General features: G+C 45.5%; 1 protein-coding gene across 12 annotated transcripts in view; it reads right to left on the bottom strand.

Annotated features, from left to right (window-relative positions):
• The window catches only part of EPGN (epithelial mitogen), a 28,673-nt gene that overhangs the window by 3,445 nt on the left and 1,364 nt on the right, over positions 1 to 23,864 (bottom strand). For 2 of the 12 annotated variants that reach the window (XM_080591561.1, XM_080591557.1), the window contains exons 2-5: positions 23,510 to 23,599; positions 19,025 to 19,142; positions 18,315 to 18,467; positions 16,218 to 18,014 (exon numbers count right to left, since the gene is read on the bottom strand). In XM_080591561.1, coding sequence (XP_080447687.1) covers positions 17,960 to 18,014; positions 18,315 to 18,467; positions 19,025 to 19,142; positions 23,510 to 23,597 — 414 coding nt within the window. In that variant the 5' untranslated portion in view covers positions 23,598 to 23,599 and the 3' untranslated portion in view covers positions 16,218 to 17,959. Of the gene's footprint in view, positions 1 to 100; positions 141 to 5,825; positions 5,985 to 6,091; positions 7,984 to 14,200; positions 18,015 to 18,314; positions 18,468 to 19,024; positions 19,146 to 23,509; positions 23,624 to 23,864 lie in introns of those variants that run through there. The other 10 variants (XM_080591559.1, XM_080591556.1, XM_080591562.1 and 7 more) reach the window with 7 other exon arrangements.

Here is a 23,864-nt window from a genome sequence, read left to right on the forward strand (position 1 = left end):
GGTGACTGCCACTTGCATGCTGGACATGCGCACAGGGAGCTGGGGCACCCTCGACACGAGGGGTGTGGCATTAGGGATGATGGAGTAAACAGCAATTCACCTGAAACCAGATTAGCCAGCACACGTTCCCGAAACAGAACCTAGGAAAGAGACACAAGTCCGCGGTGTATTTGTTTGGCCTGGTAACGAGAGCTAGGCATAGGAGCAGATGCACTTAGTGGAATTCCCCCATCCACTAGCATTATGGGACACTCCTATTACTGTTCTTATAATTGCTGCTAATCATTACTATTACTGTACTGACAAAAAAAAAAAAGGCAGCCAGGATCAAGCCTTCATTGTACTGGCTGTTGTCATGCAGGGGCGATGAGACAGCCTGCCCCAGGGGATCTATAAACGTGGGTGCCCAATTCATCACTGCAGTCATATTCAAACTAGGACACCGTGGTCCACGATGAAGCTCCCCTAGGACCTGAGCAAAACGAAACCCTGGCATTCCCTCCAGCTGAGCTATGACAGCCTTTTTTGCATTAGCTTGGAGCCAGGGCGTCGATGTCAGGGTGCTCTCTGTTGAAATGCAGCTAGAAAGGTAAGACGCTGACCAGGAATACCTTGGGGTCTCAACACTCAACAAGATGTTTCCATTCCGTGTTTTCTCTCTATGGGCCCAACCTGCAATAAAACTCCATATTCTTTGATCTCCAGTGAAGTTAGTATCACCAACTCTTGAAATCCAGCTGTGAGTCACATGGCATGCGGAAACCTCTGGGGTTTGGTTTGGGAATGACCAAGAGTAACTGAAATCATCTTCTAGTCACCTTCTCCTCCCAGCCATGGTTTGAACACTACCTCAGGTATCCAACCTCCCTGAGACAGACCTTAGATGACAGACTGAAAAAGAGCATTTACCAGCTTCGTCATATACTGGGTACCAACAGGGAGCTGCAGGGAAAGACTGCAGACTTCTATAAAGATATTTTCTCTCTGAATGGAACTGTGGGTTTGCCCCAAGGTGAAGGAAGCAGCCTAAGCTGACCCCCACACCAAGAGCCCCTGGGAACTTGTCCCCACCTGTCCAACAAGGGTAAGGAGGGTGCTGGTCACCTGGTGTGTGCATGGAGATGGGATGAGGAGAGAAACGTACTGAAGTTGTGTGTCTTGGGGTCTCAACCCCAAGTCCTGGGGATGAGGTGCCAGCAGCCATCAGCTGACGGTGATACTTCCACGGGTAACTCCTCTGCATGGCACCTGTGCACCCACCTCCTCATCCGGCATTGCTCCCTGCAGCGGGATGCTATTGAAGAGATGCAGGAGGTTTCCTTTAGGATACTCCAAGTGCAGGTGTGTAAAACAAGAGTGGGAAATGACAAAGGCTAGGGCTGGGTTTAATTAGACTGGTGTTAGTTACTCCATTAAGAACACCACCAACCTAGGGCTGGCAGTTCTTGATTAACACTCCTATAGTCAGGGTCTTGGTCCTTTATACGTGAAAAAGGGGGCTGTGGATAAGGGTCTGGTAATTCCAATGTGAATTGAAGCTAAAGGGTGAATTGCCAGGTGAGGAAGAGAGTACTCCGGGAAACACTAGCTAAAGCTGCCAAAAACACTCAGTTCTCTGGATCTAGTTCAACTCTGCAGTAATAATAGTCCGTCTGAAGGGCTTTCTAGAGAAGTCAGGCATCCCAGAAAACCATTTTTTTGGTAAGATTCCAAAGAGAGGCTGCACATTAGATGCTCAGGATGAGACGCTTTTGGTCACCGACTTACAGCGTGCCTACAGCAGAGGTCACCCCTTCATAAATAACACACGTTCCAGCTCCACACCCAGATTAAGCTACCCTGCCCAACTAGGCATACAAGCCACCTGACATCAACCAAAACAAAGACCATGAAGTTAGCACGGGAGACTGCCTGTGCTGAGGTGAAACATGCCAGCCAACAGGGCTCCTGCAGAGCATGGCCCAGCTCTTTGGCCTCCATCCTGGCTTCGCAACCTTCCCCGTTTTGTTCTCGTAACATTCCCCTACGTGGACCAAGGAGAGAGATTTCCAGGAAGGACTGCTGTATGCAAAGCTAATTGCCCCTCTTTCCAAATCAACCACTTTAAAGGGCACATAGGTTAACTAAATGGGAAAAGAGGTTTCAGTGCAAGTCTCTTCTCCCTCTTCCACGGAGCACTCTTATGCAAGGCGCTGCACACTGCGGCATGCATGTGATTACATCGGGGCAGCCCGGACTGCTATGTGTACTAACCATGCGACATGTCATCTGTGCTGCCGACTGCGCTGCAAATGCTGAAATCGTCTTTTACGTAGATTTAAATAAGGTTGGAGCCTTTAGGCAATGGCCTTCAATTGTTTACAGGGTTTTTATAAACAGGATACTAACGATTTGTAAATATCCCATTGGAAATCCAGCAGTTTAATATATATGCCCGTCTGTAATAAATCTATCTCCACTAAAACTTCACTGGTAGTGTTGCACAACTGTTACCACAACAATTGCCTCTAATTGCATGTACCAATGATTCTGCTTCATCTCTCCTACAGTTTGATCCTGGCGTTGGTACATCTTCAGCACATTTCCCGGGCAAGCAGAAATCCAAGAAATAATGCATTATTGTTGCCAGCATTTTCTAGGCTTGCACGGTGCATTTCTCCTCAGTCAGAGAGAGCAGGAGAATTGCACTGCTCTGAATTCCTGTTGCTGCACCTTAGCTAGATTTGTTTATTGTGTTTTGTTTAATTTTTCACATCAACTTCCCTCCAGCTGAATGCAGATGGGGACATGTGCACGTACACCCGCAGACATACGGCACACATAAAAAATCTCTTTCTTTAATATTTTCTTGGGGTTTCCTTGAGCGTTGCAGAAGAGAGTGTTTAGATAGTCAGTAACTAGGTATCTGTCCATTAACAGTAAATTTCCTGCAGTCAAACCAAAAGTACCTTTCAAAAAGAAGTTGTAACACAACCCTCTCGTGTTGTATCAATCCATCGACAGACTGCCTCTTGGCAGTTAGAGAGGCCAGAATTTCCTTCTAAGCTAAACATTGTACTAAAATTCATGTGTGCCTACCCCAGTTGGCCCACGTTTAACAAAGTAGTGAGCTCTTGGGGATGGATGAGTTGCCTTCATGCTGGAAACTCCAGCTTGAAAGCCAGCAGAAGAACTGCACTAAGAACCCATGGTGTGGGAGAAGTAGCAGCATAATGTTGTGTCACTCCTGATGCAAGTGTGAATAACCCACTGCTGGGAGTGCACTGATGCAAAGCAGTCTGTCAGTACATCCTTAGCTTCAAAATAAGCGCCTAAAGGAACTGTAATGGCAGGCAATAGTTGTGCTAGCTTAAGGTCAGATCCCAGTAAAGCATTTGAGAAATACTTGCCCCAACCTTAAATACTTCTTCAGCAGGTGAGGGAGTCCTTGTAAGAATATATATTGTTGCCGTCTCCAAACATGATGCACATAAAAAAGATCTTGTCTCAGATATCTGGTGCATCTCTTAACAAAACCCTGGGGTTTGCACATGACACAGATCCTAACGCTGTCCCCTGACTGTTAATGCTTCTCTGAGTCAAGCTGGTTTCCCCGGGCTCCCACACACTTACTCTGTAGCAGTGCTAGCGAGGTTGCACTGTTGACCAGAAAACCTCTGTGGCCTCTCATCCAAGATCTTATCTGCTACAGAGAGATACTCAGTCAAGCCATGCACTGCAGCAGAAGCTGTCTGTCTGGGCCAGTCCAGGTTACCGTCCCTGCTGAAGATAGCTGTGAGGGTACACAGGGCACGGCTTACTGTCTTGGCCTCTTTACGAGGCTATGATAGCCCCTTAGCTCCATCTCTGTCCCTGATCAGCAGCTGTGTTGTATTCCCCAGCATTGCAAGCCCTTCTTTTGCAAAACAGTCCCATTCCTCTAGTGGCATGCGCAGCATGCAGCAGTCCTTGTTGGCTACTAGCTGGGCCCGCTCTCAAATCCAGCTTTTCTCTTGGTCTTGCTCCCAGCTGGGTGCTGCACAGCTCACCTCCCAGCCGCACCTGGCACCAACAGGTTTCCAACCTGTGCCATCTCCCAGTTCCCATCTCCTACAGCCACAACCCTCGTCTGCTGTTTTCTCATTTCAAACCTGAGCAGCAACTGGCTAGAACAGTAGCGCATAAAGCCAAAACTACCTGGCGCAAAATACTCAATGGAGCCTGGTCGTCTTGCAATGATTTTTTCCCCCTCAGTATATATCAGAAAAAAGGACTGCACTTGCACATCTTGTTAATCCTGCCCAAAACTAAGGGAAAACTGAGACCAGCTCTCCCAGTGCTTCACAGCCTTCCTGTTCTGCATCTCCTCCCACCTGCACAGGCCATTCCCCCAGACTCTGGTAGAAAGACATGAGTCGCATGCTGTGTCACAAGCAAGAAAAAGCTAGAACGTTTACCTCATTTCTGCCTGTTTCCCAGAATAAGGTCAGTGACACCAAAGCCTTCTAACCCCATTTTCTTCTCATCTCCTTCTATGCCTGTCACTTGGGTGAGAGGACTGGGAGGGCAGGAGAATTATGTCTCCTGACATACTCGAGGCATGGAGAGCAGCCTTCGCTCTGGATGCAGGAGCTGCCTTGGCTGGACCCAAGGGGGTCACAGACTGCTCTGGTGTCATTCCTGCTGCCACCACAAGTGGGAAATGTTGGGCATGTTTTTCACACCTCTACCCCTTCATTAGCACTAGCTGAATGCAGACAACTGTCAATGAAATTATGGCAAACTTCTTAAATTTTAAAACCAGGAGGAAAAGGCAGTGTTAAGTCCCGATGCTACTTGTTCTGAGGTAAATCACTGTTTTGCACTATGAACTCAGCTGGGCTTCACAGATGGCTTTGCAGATAAAGCACAAGGAAACCAACTTACACCCACTAGAAGTGTATCTACAGCTAAGAAATAAGATAACTGAATGCCCTTGGGGAGATATGAGAGGCATTTAAAGCATAAAAATTGCTCACCTTTCCCTTACCTGGTAGGCAGATAAACAGAAAAGTTCCTGCTCAATAATGCCTAAAAGTCTGATGTAAGCCCTCCAAAGCAAAGGAAATGGGACTCGGTGGCAACTGTGGCGTGAGGATGTGCTACCCCAGTGGCAGAACATTCCCAATTCGCTCAAACTGGGCAGCTCTGGAGAACTGCTCAAGTCTGCAGAGATCACAGGCAAAGTAAGCGTGGGAGGGCAGAGGCTCACGCTTCTGTGCTGGACACGGAGGCCGGGGTGTTTCACAAGGGCATTCGCAGCCTCCCAGGTGCTGCACCGTGCTCAGACTTTCAGTCACGTGGCCGTTGGGATAGACACTGCTCACCGCACGCTAAGAGAGGGTGGGAGCAATTTGCTTTACTGCTCTTGCCAAAAGCCTCTATTAGTACATGTTATGAAAGCTCCACAGAGGCAAAGCATTCCTAAAACCACTTGATTAAAATTAATAACACCCGAAACTCCCCCCAGTTGTTTATGGATGGGAGCGTTGAAGGAGACAAGCAGCAAAAGCAAAGGCAGAGAGAGAAGCGTTCCCCTTCCCTACAGCCTGAAGGGCCAGGGGAGTCTCCGCATTGTTTCAGCTGGCTGCTGAGATGCTGCCTGCTTCCCCCACACCGAGGCTGAGACTGGTTTTTGATCTACAAGTGCTAAGACCTACTTAAGGACTGAGCATTGCTCTACCATCCCCCAGTGCCTATGAACTACCCTCGCAGTCTTCAATGCTTTCACCCCCACAGCATCCCTGCAGCTATTTTGGTACCTCTCTGAGGGTGGAACCGAGGCACGCGCAGCGTGTACAGCTTACCCAAGGCGCGTGTCGAGGCACAGACTTCCACCTGCATCTCCCGTGATCCTGTCTCCTGCCCTGCTCGCAGATCACTTCCTCTGCAGGTGGTGAGTCAGAGCAGCACTGGCTGCCTCCCAGACTCCTCTTCCTCATCCCAGAGCCCAGATCCACGCTGTACTGGGATAAAAATTTCAAGCTGAACAAGGAGGAAGACTTGCAGTAGCACAACTGTCAGGCTGTTATACTTAAAGGTGACAACCACTCTGTCCCTTGGGCACACTTACTCTGCCAGCTGGGAGATGTCAAATCCTGTGCATGGTGGTCTCGGAGAACCAACCCATGCTTTTTTCCCTTGGCTGCTTCCTCACCCTTAGCACAGGCAAAATGAACTTGCAGCTGACATCCTGATCCCAGGCACTCTGTTGCCTTACAAAAGGGACAGGAGATTTAGGAAGTCTGCAGTGTGTGACAGACCCACGTTTGAGCTCAAGCTTCTGAAATAACAGGTCTGCTGAAGCAGATGTAAGCTTTCTTTGTACTGCCCCAAAACTCATGACACAGGGAAACCTTGGTCTGAGAGTGACCTGCATTAATGCATATGAATTGTAATGCTGGCTTATTTGTATAAGAAAATCATTTTGCATACTGCTTAAGACCATAATCCTTGGGGAATTTGATTTGTGGAAAGGACTAGACTCAAGATTTAGCATAGAACATGAAAAAATCTCTGTATCACTAACTTTTGCTCTGGCTGGAAATAGAGGAGGATGTACCTTTGCAGACAGCAGCCAGTAGCTATGAATTGGAAGTCATTCATCAGATGTAGTCTCTGAAAGCTCTTCTATACGAACCCCAGAACTTTTCCACACACCCTGGGATGTACAGCTCTCCGTGCCCCGCTGTTCAGTGCCACCAAGCCTCTATGCTATGTTACCTTTCATCCCTTACTACTACTGTTACACATATGAGTGCAGAGCTCCTGCGCTGGCCTGAACCACTCTCCCCTACAGCCAACGGCACTACCAGACTAATGCATGTATGAGACTTTTGGGGTTTCATCCACAGGGCCTGGTCCGTGTCCAGTCACACACATCTACCCCCACACCGCAACAGAACCCCACACACCAGACCCTCACACAAGGCTCGGGATGGAGATGGCAGTGGGCACACGGGATCCGAGTCTCCCTCGTGTTGCTGGGGTTTGTTTTGTTTTCTAACCAAGTTCCTTCGAGGATAATGGTATGTTTTCCGCAGGGCTTTCTGCACATGTACTGATCTGTGTGAACCTGAGTTCTAGGTTAACAAAGATGTTTTTATGAGAAACAAAAGACAAACTTGCTGTTCAACAACATTACCACAATCCTTGGGATCTAAGTCAGAGCCTGAGCTTGGCAGCGGCACAAGGTACATCCTGTACATTAAAACCAGAAGTTTTCTATCGTACATTCAGGGTGCATTTGTGACCATTTCACTACTTATTTTCATGTCAACTAGACACTGAGCACAGAAAATGTTATTTGGCATAACAGAAATTGTGTATGTGGCAGCAGAGAGCTAGTGTGCTGGGTGAACAGTTAGCAAATAACAGAAAACAATGCACACTCTTTAAGGGATTCAAACGTTTGATGACAAAGGGAATTTGGCTCATATCTGTGTCATATTTTCTTTTGAAACAGCTACAGCACAGAGAAGAAAAGCTAGAATTCACTTACATTGCAGATAGCGTACACACTGTCCTGAAGTTGTATGGCAGGCACGCAAAGCTGGTAAAAAGAAAACCCTACAGAACCACAGAGGCTAATTCCCACCACTGTCAGGTGTTATTTCACAAGTCACCCCTCAAAGCCAGCCATGCTAATTTTGGTACAATTTCGTCTGCAGAACAGCAGAGGAAGAACTGGCACAAACACAAGAGATGCCCCCAGATTCTCCTATGTTACAGCGACCAGAAGGCTGTTCCGAAGCCTCATGAAGTTGATGGAAAAATGACCAGGATTTCCACAGGCTCTGTCCAAATTGTCCCATATTTAGAAAAATACCCGAGTTTTGTCCCCCACCCAGGGGTTTTTAACCTTCCAATAATATTCAGAGCATGCTTACATACAGAGTTGCTGTTACTGAACAGCATGGTGGCCTGCATCTCTCATCCTGCTCGTCTTACATCCCATGGAACTTCCTAGTAATAAAAATATTAAAAAGCAAATTTAAAGAAATTTAAGTAATTGAATGCCCATGGCAATCAAAAGACTAAAAATGCCTAAACACCCAAAGACTCACATGGTGCAAGTAGCCTAATTCCATATCCACTGAAATCAACAGGGGTTTTACTACAGCCTGTGACAGGTCTTGGAGTCAGGCCAGAGCTAATTGGGAAAATCCCAGATCCCTTCTTTATGATTAATTCTCTTAAAAATCCTCGTGTTAAGACATTAAATGGCTGCATTTCACAAATACTTAATGGTTTAAAAAGCAATCAAATTAACCCTCTGCGGAATCATCCTGAATACCTCTTTTAAGACTTTCCAGGCTATAGTTTGAAAGTGGCACCTGAAATACAAGAGTGCACTGGACCAGTTTACAGCGGGATCCCACACCGGGATGTGTGTCCTCTGCCTAAATGAACTGAGAGGTCAAACCAGTGCAAACTTGCCCGGAATAACAGGAGGGGAAAGCAAGAATGGCAGGCTCCATCTTTCCTCCCAACCCTGCGAAACCTTGCAGAGTTTCTTCTCTTTGGAGCCCAGCCCAGCCCTTGGCATTGCTCAGAACCCGGGCAGAAATGCTCCTTGGCACCTCTGCCCTGCAACCCGTTCGAGGCCTCCATACAGAATAAACTTAGGGGATTTCCTCCTGCATCACAGCACTTGCTGATGGTGGAAAGAGGGGACACCTGCATTGGGAAGGCCAGGAAGCCTGGACCTGAAAGGAACCGTGCTGGAAAAGAAGAAAGGGTTGGAGGGGAATGTCCGAGGCCACACAACCCAGTCCAACTTCCCCTAAACTCCATAAGGTTTTGCTGAGGTCACGGCCATTTCCGTGCAGATCTCGGAGTACACGCGTGTGTGTCTATGTAAGGTCATGCCCTTCGCCTGCGTCACTCCCCATTCTTATTTGGAACTATCAGGAAGAAACTCCTGGTGTTTCTTGGCTCCTGCACACATTTTTCATGCATAGGGGAGCACCCAGCCCATAGAGAACATTTTTTGCTGCTGTAATCTTGATGGGAAAAGCAGTTAGCGATGGAGGAACGCATTCAGATGGCTGAGATGTGCCTGAGGGAGAAGACCTTACAAACATATTTGCACTTGAGAAGCAATGAACGTGCCACCAAAAAAGTCAAGAGAAGTATTAACGAGGCGAGGGGAAAGGGCAAGAGAATTTCCAGTCTTTCAGCTCCTCAGGAGCCGTGCTGCATTTGTGTGCTGGTTCATTCTGGTAAACCAGGACAGTCTGAGCCGGTGCTGCTCCGAGAGCAGCAGGCAGATCTGTAACATCACTTTTACCTGGAAAAGGAGGAAAGACTGTGCTTTAACCCCCAGCTGCTGGACACATACCAGTCATCATGCAAATGACAGCCAGTTATGAGAGGGCACAGTGAGCTTCCAGGCACTGGTGTAACAGGACTAACGTTCTGGACGGCTTTGATCAACAAAATCACTGTCTTGGTTCAGTCAGATTGTCTAATCACCAATCCATATGCAACTACAAAACCCAGCTCAACTGCTGGGATCTGCATTCATTTAACAGGGGCTGCATGTCCAGAAGGGATAATTCAGAGCTGCTCTTTTCAGCAATATAAGCCAAGCTGCGCAAGTTCACCATTGTGTAGGGGCTATGACAAGCTGCTCAGCTGTAGTCCTAAGTGGGAAACCAGAACACAGCTGAACCAGAAGCCCCTGCAGTGAGACAGGCATCTCCTGCACCCTTCCACGGGTCTTAATGCTCTAAGTGCAACTGGTCAGCTCTAACCAGTGGTAGTTCTAGATCTCGAACTTCGTTTTGCCTTGAAATGCTCAATCCTGTTTCTTCTGACTTGTTTTACAGGATCAGGTTGGAAATTACAAGCCTCACGGGTTCATGAGCCTTTTGCCAGGCTCAACTTGCCTTTGTCTTCAAGTTCATGCTCACCTTCAAGTTCACAGTTCTGCCCCTTGCCACCAAGGCAGCAAGAGAAATTAGCATGAATTCCTACTTGATTGTTTTCACAGCCACCACTCTACCTGCTACAGCCCTCAGGTATCACAGCACTTGCTCCCATGCGGACCCAGGTCTGATCTTGGATTAAACAGAAGGACTAGGCCCTGTAGCATGGCAATCAGTCAGTCTTCTAGGAACTCTGCATCCACTTATTTTCCTTGCTGGAAAATAACATAGCATAACCACCACCCTTACCAGCAGCTCTCCTGCTATGCCTACATGTATGATAAATCCCAGCTTGCCAAGTGTCTGTGCTTGGCACGAAGATAGAAAAGGCTGCTGGAGCCCAAGTTCTGTGCCAGAGCTGCCAAGACCCAATGTCTAAGATGCTAAAAGTTGCCAAAAAGCACAAGTACAGATGAGGCCACCTGAGGGGCCCTTCCTCATGTTTTGCTGTCTCAGCAACATCCCTCCAATAAATAGGCATAAGCATGTGCCACTGTAGTCTTGAAGAGAGGGAAAAGACACAAACTCTTAGGTCAAAATCTGCGTGTTCTGGCCATGTGGCATGGTCCCATAAAATCACGGTCCCCACACTGTCCCCTGCCTGCCACTGCCTCGTCTCAGCCTGCCTCACCCCCCTGCGGGGTGGCTGCTGGGCTGCCTGGCTCGCAGGGCAGGGATGCCCTGAAAGCTCCTGGGTCCTCCCTGTTACGTAAAGCTGTCGCAGTTACCTGCTAGGCCTACCGGTTGCCCTGCAACCTTCCAAATCCCAAGGAGTATCTATTAGACAGCTTCCTGGAACAGCGCTCCTATTCACATCTGCTGCCGGGGCTCCGTCAAACGGCCAGCAGAAGTCAATAAAATGCAGCTCATCATGGGATTTGCCATAACAATGGGACACAAACAGACTTAGTCTTACGTACAGAAATGATGTCAAACAAATTAGCTTTGCTCGGGTTAGTCAGATGCTCTTGCAAAGCACGGCCCTATCTTCCTGTGTCTCAACCCTGGCTGTGCTATTTCACAGCAGGAGCTACCAGGAGGCATCTTTGTGCTGCAGTCCTGCACAGAAAAGACAGAGGAAGAGTTCTTGGATTTTTCTTCGCCTGCCACAGCAAAAACAATAACAGAACAACACTATAAAATAATTCAAAGTAGCAAAGAGCAGAGCGTATGTCATAAAGTGACAGTGACAAGCTGTACCACTCCCAGCCCCAGGTCACATCGTGGCTCCTTGCCTTGGGAAGCTGAAGGCAGAAGAATTTGCAAACAGCAGCAGCTACTCTAGAAACAGTGCTCCCAGGAGGTCTGTAGCCCCTGCACAGCACGTGGGGTGCACTCAGCACCGGGCTCCTGCATGTGCTGTGCCTGGGAAGCCTTCCCACAGCAGCCTCAGCCTGGCTCCCCATCCTCAGTCTCTCCTTGGCCAATGGCAAAGTCACCACACGGTATTTTGGGTCAGTCATGACCAGGAAACACAGCTGCATTTGAATTTCTAGTACTCAAAGAACCACCAGCTGTACTTCTGCCTGTTAAAGGACAAAGTAGTGTTTAAATAAGTGTCAAAATGGAATTGCTATTAGGCAACTTGTTTGCAAACCTGCACCAGATAAACTCAACATGAGGATTTCTTTAAAATTTTGTGTTTAAGTGAGTCACTGTTAGAAACAGAACCCAAATGTGGCATCTGGATACCTCTGACTTCTGAGTTGCAAAACTGATCCCAGAGCTACCTGCCAATGTCGCAGGAGTCCTGATTGCCAAAATGGGGAAAAAAATTGGATGGACATCTCCCAAAAGGTGGCTTGGCAAGACATGCCTCAAGTCCCACATTCAGCTCATCTTGAACTGTTACAGAAGACAAGCATTTAAAACTGTGTTTACCCTAGCTTGTGAATTTCTTATATTTTTAAGATTAAGATTTTAATTTGTCCAACTCCATCAAACTAAGAATCAATTGGACCAGCTACACAACAGCCTCAGTGTGGTTATGTGAACTGTTACTTCTACAGGGATGTAACAGCAGGACACAGACCATAACCGATCTTTAAGAATGAGCTATATGGAAAAATCCCATGACAGGGAGCATTATATTTGTATTTTTCTGTGCCACTTACTGCCTATATTGTGACTTTCTCTTCTATATGAACATTTATCAAATTGAAGCCCCAGCAAGGAAGAAGAAAAGATTTAGACTTGAGACCATGAAAACATGATCATAGGTGCTACAGATTTCTATCCTTTATTAACAAGATGCCTCCTGAACGGCTACCCTGCCTCGGGGGTCTCTTCCAGGGTATCTTGCCAGGCCTCATACCTCTGCTCTTTCTTAATAAAGGCAAAATATTGGGCTGCAAATGGGAGAAAAAGCCATTACCTAGGTTGTGTAAGGGCAGGCCAAAGGCCCAGGGTCTACATACCCATCTTGTTTTCTGGGACTTAGATCAAGTGACTTGGCTTCCCTATGCCTCTGTTTCCTCTCATTTCATGGGTCCTCCTCCAGAGGAGGCATTCACATCTTCTTGCTGCATTACCCAACTTCACCTCTCACTTAGGGGTCCACCTGCCTACATGGGTGCTGGGCACAGGAACTGAGTCCAGGCCTGCTCTCAATCCAGAAGTTCCAGCTTTGAACTCCAGCAGCCAAGAGCGAGGGTGCTCTTTCCACATGCACAGCAACTAGCAAAAGGGACTTGTACTCCGAACAAGACCACAATTAACATTTTCCTCTTCTGCACAAACCAGTGGCAGAAGCTGTGCTGTGATACCTCCTTCAGCTCACTGAGAGCTGCTTCTTAGAGCCTGCTCTTACTCACACTCACTTCAGCGAGAGTAGGAGCAGCCCAGAGCCTAGTCATAGTCCAAGATTTTATTGCTGTCATGATAATTAATGACTACTTACACTGAGCTTTTAATGAGTAGCTGCACTTTTCTGTTTGTTTGTTAACTGGGTCGTAAAGGCATCCCGAGTGATTCCCTGGATTTATAGTACAATAGGGACCTCTACAGGTGCTTCCCTCTTCAGAGCCAAGCAAAGGACGTGACGTGCACGAGCAGCCACACGTCACTGCAGATGCCATCAGAGCTCTACAAACGCAGTGACCAAAGCACTGAGCTGTGCAGACAGCACTTTCAGTCCCTCAGTCGTCAGGCCAATTTGCTCACTCATGCCTTTGAGCCACCCAACACCTTCAAATGTAAACAATAACCAGTACATTCCCCCCTCCTAATTTGTCACGTTCACTTTTCTAAAGGCTGCCCTGAAATTGTTCTGTTCCTGGCCAGGAGCTCCTGAAATGAGCAGGACTTCCACAAACCCTACACACAATGGGTTGGAGCTAACTGCATACAACCTTCTGATGATTTACTTGCACATGTGAATTGCCTTTTTTTTTTTTCCCCTCCCAAATACTGGTTTGTTGTCATACTTCTCAAACAAAAACCTTGTCCTCATGTCATACACCACCCAGAGCTCAAATGAATATTCAAGAAGAAACTCTTGTTCTTGCCTTCAAACTTTCATCTTACCTAGAATTCCCTTCTTTTCTCTCTCTGAAAACTACTAGTGCATTATCCATCTATGTGATAACCATTTCTTAAGAGCACTGAAAGGAGCAAAAACATGGTCTATCGGCTACAGCACTACAAGAGGCTCTGGATTCTGGATTCACTGCCCCAATGCCTCTCACTCACGTGAATTTAGTCCCTCCTCATCTCAGCTGTCCACAGCACATCATCCCCAGCACACTGATCTGCTTCACGTGGATGCTGTGAAGTCAAATCAATTAAGTACTGCAAGCTTCAGAGGTCACTCGAACTGTTCTTAACATAATTATTAAATTCATTATTTTGCCAAATTGGCCTTCTCTTTGAGGGATGTTTTTCCAACCACAGCATATTACATGGACCAGAAATGAAATAAAACAGAACTAGTGTTAAGAACTAAAAAGTTAGGAAGTTATGCTCAGTCATATGTTTGTTTTTGCCTGAAATAGAGAACTGCTAGCAAGTAACCCATTTCACCTCTAGTTCCTAGGACATAACCCAGTATTAATGGCTCAAACGACACCCAAGATAGCCTTTTGCCAGCCATATGGACACAAATCTTTTTTTATTCTTTTACTACACACTAGAAGAAGCTGTCTTTCCATAGTACGTGAGAAGGATCAGACACACTGCTGTGTTATCATCCAAACCCTACTCTCAGTTATCAACAATAAGAGAAAACCTTCTCTGAGGGAAAACTCTCCTACCTGCCTGCCTGCCACCACATCTCTCAGACCTCCTCCGGGAGCCTTTGGCACCGCCTGCCGCTGCTGACTGGCTATCGGACGAGTTGGGCCAGTGGCCTGGCTGCTCGCATGCCCCCTGCTCAGGTTGCTGATGCACTCCTGTGTGATCTTGGGCACTGCTGGGAAACAACAGCACACCTCGTCAGGAAGGTGGGACAGTTTTCAGTGCCCACAGGGACACTTTGTGCACTGACTGTCAGCCAACAATATGCTTCCTTCCCAGATTAAAAGTAGTGTTTTGTCAGGACACTTATCTTTTCCACAGGCTTGCATCCCATCATTTTAAATGGACCTTGTTGCCATCAGGTACACTGCAGACTACCCAGGTATTTCAGAAGAAAACAGGTGTCAGATTCTGGGGAGGCGCTCAAGTACCAGCCAAGCATTAGTGACAAAGTGCACCCAGATGTTGAGAGCAGATTGCTGCGAAGCACAGAGAGGGTTTGGTGGCTTATGGACAGCTAGGCTCAAGTGATGCACTGCAAGGCATCGTGATGTGGTTCCAGCAGCCAGGATCACATGCAAAGCAATGCTCTGTCCTTTGCAAAGGCAGGTCCCAGTCCTTAGCATCTCTCTCTCCTCTCTGCTGAGCCGGTGCCCCCACTAAGCCTGACGCAGGGGTGCCCAGAAGCCACGCAAACATAGGGTCTCCTCCCAAAATGGCAGCGTTTTTGGCACGTGCAGCTAATAGGAAAGAGAAGCTTACAGCTCTGTTAATTATGCCATTACAGAAAGAGTCTGAGCCTGATAAATGAGACAGGAAAGACGATCCCGATCCTCTGACGGGCCAGTTCTGCAGGAAATTCAGCACTGTAAGCAGCAACAGACAATACTAGCCTAGTAGCACCTGTCACTTATCAAGGCAGGGCTCGGCACAGCTGACTCCACAAAGCAATCTGAGGCAGCACAGACTTCCTCAGCAGGGTCACTGCATCAAACAGCTCAGTGATTCATTCCTGCAGTGATGCCTCAAACACAGCTTGGGCCTGATGAAATCCCTTAGAACTGCAATGACAAGGCTCTTCTCCCACACAGGCTACAGCCCGTAAACACTGTGCAGGCTGACAGAGAGAACAGTCATCTGTGTTGGTGCCACCAAGCTGGGATGTTTGAGAAGCTGGCAGCCTGCTCCCACATCGTGCTTTGGCACAAAGGACGTAGAGCACCCAAGTGGTGAGGAACCCACGTCTGGAAGCCTCAATACCAATTGGAAAAAAGTAATTAGAAAAATAAAGCAAAGACCTCCTTTTTCTTCCTTCTTCCATCTGTCTTTCCATTTTACTCTCCCTGCACTTAGACCAAGTTTTATTTTGCATGTCATGGACTCATCTGCTATTTCACTCTTGAGCTTTTCTTCCATTAGCACAAAACGCCTGCAAACTTTCACAGGCAGCCCTCACAGAGCTGCCTTGGTCCTGAAAGCAAACTAGAAAAAGTTTCCTGCCAAACTGGGGCCTTGAAATAACCTTCCTTTCCAGCTGGCATCCATGTTTTAGCTAAACATAAAAAAAAATCAGTGTGCATTTCTCTAGGTACAGAGTATCTCTGTAATGAATAAATACTTTTCAAGAAGCACTTTGATGTCCTGCAGTGTACCCATTTGGCCACCAGATAGTGAAGAACATCAGTGAGTGGATGCACAAACGGTTAAAACACAAACACAAATCCATCTCTCTGTTGACAGCTCTTTAGGACAAAAGAAATTCCAGTTGTTCAAACTCCTGCCTTGAGAACTCCTCAAACAGCTGCATATACGCACTGAAAAAGTTGTGTTACTGTGAATGGCTGCTCCAGGATAGACTTCTTGATGCAAAAAGATTGTTTCTCTACAAGTGAATGCAACACTTGCAATGTGTGTGTGGGAAGAGACACTGGAAAAGATTAATTTGCATGACAAATGCTTTGCAGTTTTTCCTCTTTTTGGCCTGTCCAGCGATTAAAATTTTCTCAGAGATACAAGGAAGATCCTTAACTTGTGTTTTCCTGAAGATATGCAGTTTTTAATAGGTACTTCAGTTCAGCCTCTGTACAGTGTGTGTGTGCAAGGGGTGAGGGGTGTTTTTTGCATGCCTATGTGCATTTGCACAGGTATTAACATCTAATTGCTCTCTCACTACATACAGGTGACACAGAAAACATTCGGGCAACAACTGAAAGCAGACTTCAAAATCATGTCCAATCAGGGTGATGTGCTGTGGGTTTTTTTTTTTTTGTTTGCCTTTTTTTTTTTGTATGAAATCAAGAGCTGAGATGATTCAGTTACTGACCAGGATCCCCCCAGGTGAGAAGCCCACTGAACTTCTGAACACTCAAGTGCTCAAGCATGCATCTACCTCCTCAAAATCCAGCCTTCTGTACACACTTCAGCATTACCATTGCAGTCTCACAAATACACAGCTTATTATTATTATTTTTTAAACAAAAAACAAATGACATCCATCCTTTGGTAAAAATGAACTTGCATAACAAAGAAATTGAACCTCTCAGCAATGCACAGCAATTTAGGAGCCTGCATTATTCCACAAAAATCCCAAAGATTGTTGAGGTACCTAACTTCGTTTTCCTTGTAGATGACTAAGCACAGCAGATTTGTCTACAATGTGCAACAGCTGAAATGAAAAATCTCTGGGAGCCATCTCCAGTCTCATCAGCATTGGCAAATTCTCCAAATGTCAGTGAGAAGTCAGAGTTAGTGCCACCATCCTTACAACCAACTTAGTCCCTTCTCCTTGAACAAAATCCTCTGGCCTTCGCATTTCTTTGTAGGAAAGATGAAGAAAAACAAGCACCTGGTAATAATCTGTCTGGCCAGGATGAAACAAAATCCCTGTGGCCATTTCTTTCTTATCTGAGTGGTCACATTGTGCACAGGATGTGCACAAGGAGTAAAATGAACATGCTTCCTTGGCAAAGCTATGCTAAGTTGCATAACAAAATTCCAGATTCTGTAGCAGCTGGAGTCTTGCTCTGAAATCACCACGCAGCAAGGCGATGTTTTGCCTTAAGTTTCAGCAATGTGATGAGCTGTTATACGATGTTTGGGAAGACTTATGTTCTTTGTCATGAGCACACTCCACAATCCATTTCAAGAAGGATGTTGAATTCCTTCTGTCGTCAAAAATGTTAAGAACTTGCTCTGTCCAAAGGTGTCATAGTCTAATTTTCCAGAAATTGCATACCTGTTATTCCAGATTTTACTGAGTCTCTGAGAACAATGCATTTTCCTCAGTCCAAAGCACTTGATGATTTTGTCCCATACGGCAATAGAAGCAGAATCCAGATGGCTTCTCATCAGCACATGATGTTCAGAATACAATTCCATTGTGAAACAGGTTGTTTCAGGGAAGACGCAAAAAAAGACAGGAAAGATCAGAGCAGAACACTCTACTAGGGCTTGAAATGACCGAAAACTAGATAGAACGACTCAGTCCTCCCCTTGACAAATACGAACCGCAGGAGAGCACTGAGAAGGCTGCAAGTATCCCTTGCTGTTCTGACCTGCTCATCTAGCAGCCTTTACTAGAAATATCAAGTCTTTCTTCATAAGTGAACGGACCCCATCAGTTCTGCAGCAGTTCCGTTTACACACTCGCTCCGTCACTCCCTTCATTTCACCTCATCAGCGAGGCTGGGGTACCTGCTAGATGGCGTGGGGTGGCCCTCCAAACAGAACCGCCTCTCGCTTACAGGCAGATTGCTAAGTGTCCCAGTGCCACGTCTTCACAACGCCGTCTCTCCTGTGCAGACTTTGTAGGGTGATTTCAATTTCCTGCATCTAAAATGGAAAACATTGTGTTATTTTAATCAGACACACGTAAAATCCCTGTAGTCTGAACAGAACTAGATCTAATTGCTTGATTCATTTAAGTAGCCCCAACAAAACCCACTTTTAGCAAAGCTGCACCATTTTATACAACTGGCAGATCAGAAAGCAGAAATATTGAGCGTCAACTCCTTTAAGATCACACAACAAATGCAAGAACATGCTCCCAACGCCCTTGTAAAAACTCTGCACAGCTTTCCCCCCCACTGTAATTCAGTTGAACAGAATGAGAAGGTTACATGTCTCCCGTACCTCTTTCGTACGTAGCAGTAGATGATGGCAAGTATCCCACTTGTCAGTATCCCTACACCAATTCCCACAGCAATGTAGCGCTCGTAAGAATTATGTGCATAGGAATTTAGTGTTAAATGTTCACACCTCTCTCCATTATAACCTGCAAGGCACCTACAAATTAAATATACACCGTGTAAAAATTACTCAGAATATCTTAGACTTTGTACTTCAGAAATATGTTAGTTTTGAGTAGTTTTAAACAATTTAGAACAAGTCTAAACTAGGATGGACTGAATCTGGGACTCAGTCAGAACCTCTTCAACAAGACTACCAGTTGTCCCAGTCTATCTAGGGTATGTAAGCAGCTGTACAGTAATGGAGTTGGAGCTGACATCCTAAAATATCTTGTCCCCTTTGTTGCGCCTGCTGTGAACATTTTTTAACTCTAGCGCTAGTTCTGATCTGAGATGCCACTGAGGCTGTGGATCTAGAGAGTTGTTAATTCTCCCTCTTTCTTCCTTAGTATTATAACAGCACAGAATTATTGCCTTGTCATCAGTCCTGAGCCAGCATAGCATCCAAGACTGCGCCAAGCTTTAAGCCTGCAGATACTTCGATGCCACTTGAAAGTTGTGCTCTGCTGAAAATTGGTTACAACAATAAAGCATAGCAGAAAAAGAAACAAGGCTAATTCTATAAGAAGAGTACTTATAAACAGTTTTATTTACTTGCATATGGGTTTCCTCAGTTCACTGTGGAAAGCGCAGAGTCCATTAATGCAGTAGCTGTGGTGTTCTTCCAGACAGGTCTGCATAAGCTTCAAGAGCCTCGGCTGCTCTGTGTACTCTACTGTCAAAAGCGGAAAAAGCCACGTTATGTTTGGAAAAAAAATATAAATCGAATAATTCAAAAATATTTTCACAGCTCAAGAGGAACAGACAGCTCCTGCAGAAAGACACCTAATATACAAATTCACTGAGATAGGTCTCTTGACAAACGCTGCTAATCAGAACAAGCTTCTAAGATACATCAGCTTGACTTTGGAAGAAGAACAAACTGCAAGTAAATTACTTCCTCTTGAGGAGTGTGTAGAAAAATGATGATGGAATATTCGCTCAGGGGGCTACGGATACAATGAGAGCACTGAATTATTCTTAATATGCTTCCCAGTCTGAATTCAAATGATGAATTCTTTTTTCCTTTTCCTCCAATCACAAGACAAATTACTGCACTCCTGTCTGTCAGTGCTGCAGCTACAATTAAGCAAGGAATGGTGGGATTGCTCCCTCCATCTGTTCTCCACAGTCTCCTGTTAGCAGAGTGTCCAGTTATGGTTTTAAGCAACCCACATTCCCCAGACAGCCTTCCCATGCAAAAAGCAAGCGAGGCCCACAACTATTTATTTTTTAAACTTGATCAAAATCATCTACATCCAGGTCAGTATGCTTGCTACTGCTCCGAAAGCACAGAAAATGATTACCTTATATCTGAAACATGAACGGGAACAAAAGAATATTCAAAGCTGTTCTTTGGGGTCTTAGACTAGTGTTATCTACTGGTAGAGCAGAGCCCGAGCCCAGGAGCGAGGCAACCCTCTGCGTGGAAGAAGCACAGATGCCAGCATCAATCTGTCACAAGAAAAGGGCTGTAGCAAACAGAAAGAAGGCTCAAAGCGAGTATCAGTTTGAACTGGTCTCTCGACCCAATTTACAGCAGTCTCTGGTGGGGTGTGATGTCCAGTGTGTTACTATTTGAGGGGACAGTTCTAAGATGACTGAAGATGATTTCCTCACTGAGCCTACGTCAACACCAGCTTTCCATTAGGACCACAAGAAACATAACATCAGGTGGGAAGGTGACAAGGTGACCAGGTCTGCTCAGTGACTAAACAACGGCGCAGCAAGCAGAAAGTCTCCTTTCTGACTAAGTGCTGAATCAAGGTTTAGAAAGATTATACTGACGAAACAATTATCAGATTCAGGACTAACACCACCAATTCCCCCCATTTTCTGAGGCAAGTTCAGTCTGAGTCGTTTCATAGCAGGAACGCACTCATGCACTCAGATTGAACAGCACTGCTTTGAAAATAGTGCCCCCTAACATCTTATAGAGAAATCAGACTTCCAGCTTATGGAGAGGTTTCTAGAGAACAAGGAATAATTCAAGTCTTCTCGAAAAAGAGCAGAGGGATTTCTTCTTTCTCAGGCAAAGCTACGGAGGAGGAGAAAAAGCATGTCTTCATTTATTTATATTCATAATTGTTTCGGCTGAGAAAACAGCATGTTTCCAGCACATTTCCTAGTCTTGTAAAAAATAAAACAAAGACTCACAAGTGCCTCTCGATGATTTGTGGAGAAAGAAGTCCTGAAGCTAGAAATACAAGGCTAGAAGATGTATACCAGATGCATATTTTTGGCCTAGTAATCCAGTGACAGACAATACACGTGCACTGAGGGAGATGCCCAAGCTCAGGCCCTGTCTGTACGGCACACTGCAGCGCAGCACAGAGGGCCTGAAACAACTCCCAGGTCAGACCTGCATGCAGCAACACTCAGTGGTGAGCTTTACGCTACCACTGCTAGGTTGCCAAAGCATCCCTCTCTATTTACACCACCTTTGCCGAGAGATGGCAGCCTTCCATCCAGCGACTTCTGGAAGAAAGCTTGCTTAGTGCACACAGGCACTTCCCTGAGTACCAAAGTTAGCATTGTAATTAGAAACTAAGGTCAGCCTTGTACAGAAGCCTGCCTGGAAAGTGCTCAAGACAAACATCTTGTAACACAGGCCACAAACGAGCGAGCCTGCCCTCCCTCACTTCAGGAGCGAGAGCTTTGTCCAGTGTGGGTTGCAAGATCCCATCTAAAGTGTATGCACGCAGATCCCAAGTGCTAATTATTCTGACGTTGCAAAAGTACAAATGATTACAAGAATGATGAGTCTCGAAAACAAAAAGAAAGATTTTCTAACCCATCCCAGAGCATTATGCTAATTCATATCATATTATCCACCTAGATACTAAACAAGCTGTTGAACAAACACATCCATGTGCCCTTTCAAGTCACGTGAGGAAAGAAAAGCATGCTGTGTAAGCACCCAACAGCTGCCTACAACTGAGTCATTCCAACAGATACACTTGGCAAGATCTGACATGAAATCAAAAACTACAGGAACCTGGAAGCCCAGGCATGCCAAAACTGACAGACCGGCTACCAAAAGAGTGAGCCATTAAGACCACGACAGCTCAGCCTTAAGGTATGGTGTGCCAGGGAGGAACGGGAGCGTCAGGAAGGGGAGGGAAGGGGTCAGCCCCAGGTTCAGGACCTCCCTTGAAGTCACAGAGGAAGCGGCTTGTGGCAATGAAGGGGTCTCGTTTTTCCCCAGTAAAACCAAGCCCATCCCAAATTCTGGCTGCAGATTTCACTAAAAGGTTTCATTTTGGTTGAAAGAGCATCTTAAGTTGTTCATCCCTGCTTTGCAAGCTCTCCACGTTTCTTTCCCCAACTGATCACAGAGCCTAATGTTTCCCAGTGCCAGCACTGGTTACACTGGCCTACCTAAGGTATAACAACAGGAAACTGGACGTGGTCTTGTAGATGGGATGAAGATGGAGTTGTTGTTCCTCGCGCAGAAGTTAGGACTGAAGTGCAGCTTGTGGAGAACGACTCAGAGGACGTGCAGTCCCACAGAGAACTGCTGTTTCCTCCAGCGATTCTTACCTGGGAATTCAGTTTCTCTGGTGACTCTTCAAGCATTTCTTTCTAATCTTCTTGCCAGAAATGACATTTTCTGATTTATCAAGGGCTGCGTATAAGGTACACCTACATATACCTTTAACTACCTGTGCAAACGTGTGCTTGAAGGGTTATAAATTTGTATTATTACCGAGGGAAACACGCTCTCAGCTAACAGCACGGGTACCTAGTTGATTTGCACAACTGCAACTAGCATGGAACAACTGCAGTCATGGTTGTGTTCTTGTAAACACAACTCTTATTTATTAAAATATGACCCATAACTCCTGTTGTTTAGAAATAATACAGAGTACGTATCGAGTCCCAACAAATACGTCTACTTCATTATACTCCTGTTTGCTCTGTATGCAACTCTGGAAGAACTGTGTCAGACACAACCACCAGGCCAGACCACAAGCGCTGGGCTGATAAATCAAACTACTGCAGTCAAAAATCAACACCATCTTGACTGTTACAAGTATGTAGATATGTGTGCAAGTGCATATACATATATATTTTATATATATATATATATACATACACACAAAAATAATACAGTCCAACACATACAGCATGTGTACGAATGTGCTTGTGTCTATAAAAGTGTACCACGTTGACAAAACAGACACAAAAAGAGAACAGCAGTTTGACTTGTTATGAGAAAAATAAAAAGCTTATGGATCTACTAAAAAAAGCTTGCAAGACATCCCAAGGTGACTTACAATTAGCAGAAAATGATTTGTATGCATGTTTATGTTCTTTTAAAAGTACAAAGACATTAATAAGTATCACAGTTAAAATCCCTTCCTCCTTTACTGACCTGCCAAAACCTCAGTTCCAGATCGCACAGGTCTCCAAAAGTAATGACATCACTAGCACCTGAAGTAACATCAAGAATGCAGCTTGCAGGATAAACACAGCACTCTGGTCTCAGATGTTGGCAAGTAAATAGCTTGAGTTCACATTTCAGTCAGAAAAGAAAGAGAAGAGAGCGCTAGTGCTCTGAAAAGGGCTGGGGAAGCTGTGATAGCCGAAAGCAAAACTGCAACAAAGAAAAACTACTGAGTAACCATAATGAGAGGCATCACTTTAAGTTACGTTTGCTGCATTCTCACTTCAGCGCATGAAGACTCAGACTGAAGACAGCTAGAAACCAAGCACTAGTTAAAACATAAATGACCAGTAAAGGTGTAGATAAACTATCCCAAATAGCCTCAAAATACCTTTCTCTAATTATAAAAAGGTTTGGATAAATGATTCTTGAGCTGGTCAGCAATGAGCCTACCACAGCTGAGCAACAGCCATTATTTCAGAGAGGATTTCAAGGCTCCATGAATAAAGTAGCTCATCCCACATGTACAATATATTCAAAACCCAACTGCATCTAACTGACAGGAGCATTACAGCAGCTATTAGCATAAAACAAAATAAAACCTATTCAGTGGCAGATTAATAGAGAAAAACAGAATGAAACACAAATACCTTCAGTGTTGTTTTTTGTCCAGTTATTCCACAATTCTGTGCTGAGGGATGAAACAGTAATAGCTGATTCTTCACTCAGTGCCCCCATTGCTGTGTAATGCAAATAGATGCTTACTGTAACAGAAAAACTCAGCGTATCTATTCAAGGTTCATTTCATTCAGAAAGCATTTACCCACTTATTACAAATTCTGATGCAATGCAGAAAAGTAATAACAGCTCATGTAAAATGTTCCTGCCTCAAACCTCCTTTTGTCACGGAATAATTATTACGATTGTGGGGAAAAAAAACCTATCATTTGCAGAAATCCAAAATCCATCTCCATTCGATTATCTATACAACTTATGACAAGACTA

This window comes from Anser brachyrhynchus, assembly GCF_964034855.1.
Source record: "Anser brachyrhynchus genome assembly, chromosome: 4".
NCBI classification, from domain to species: domain Eukaryota; kingdom Metazoa; phylum Chordata; class Aves; order Anseriformes; family Anatidae; genus Anser; species Anser brachyrhynchus.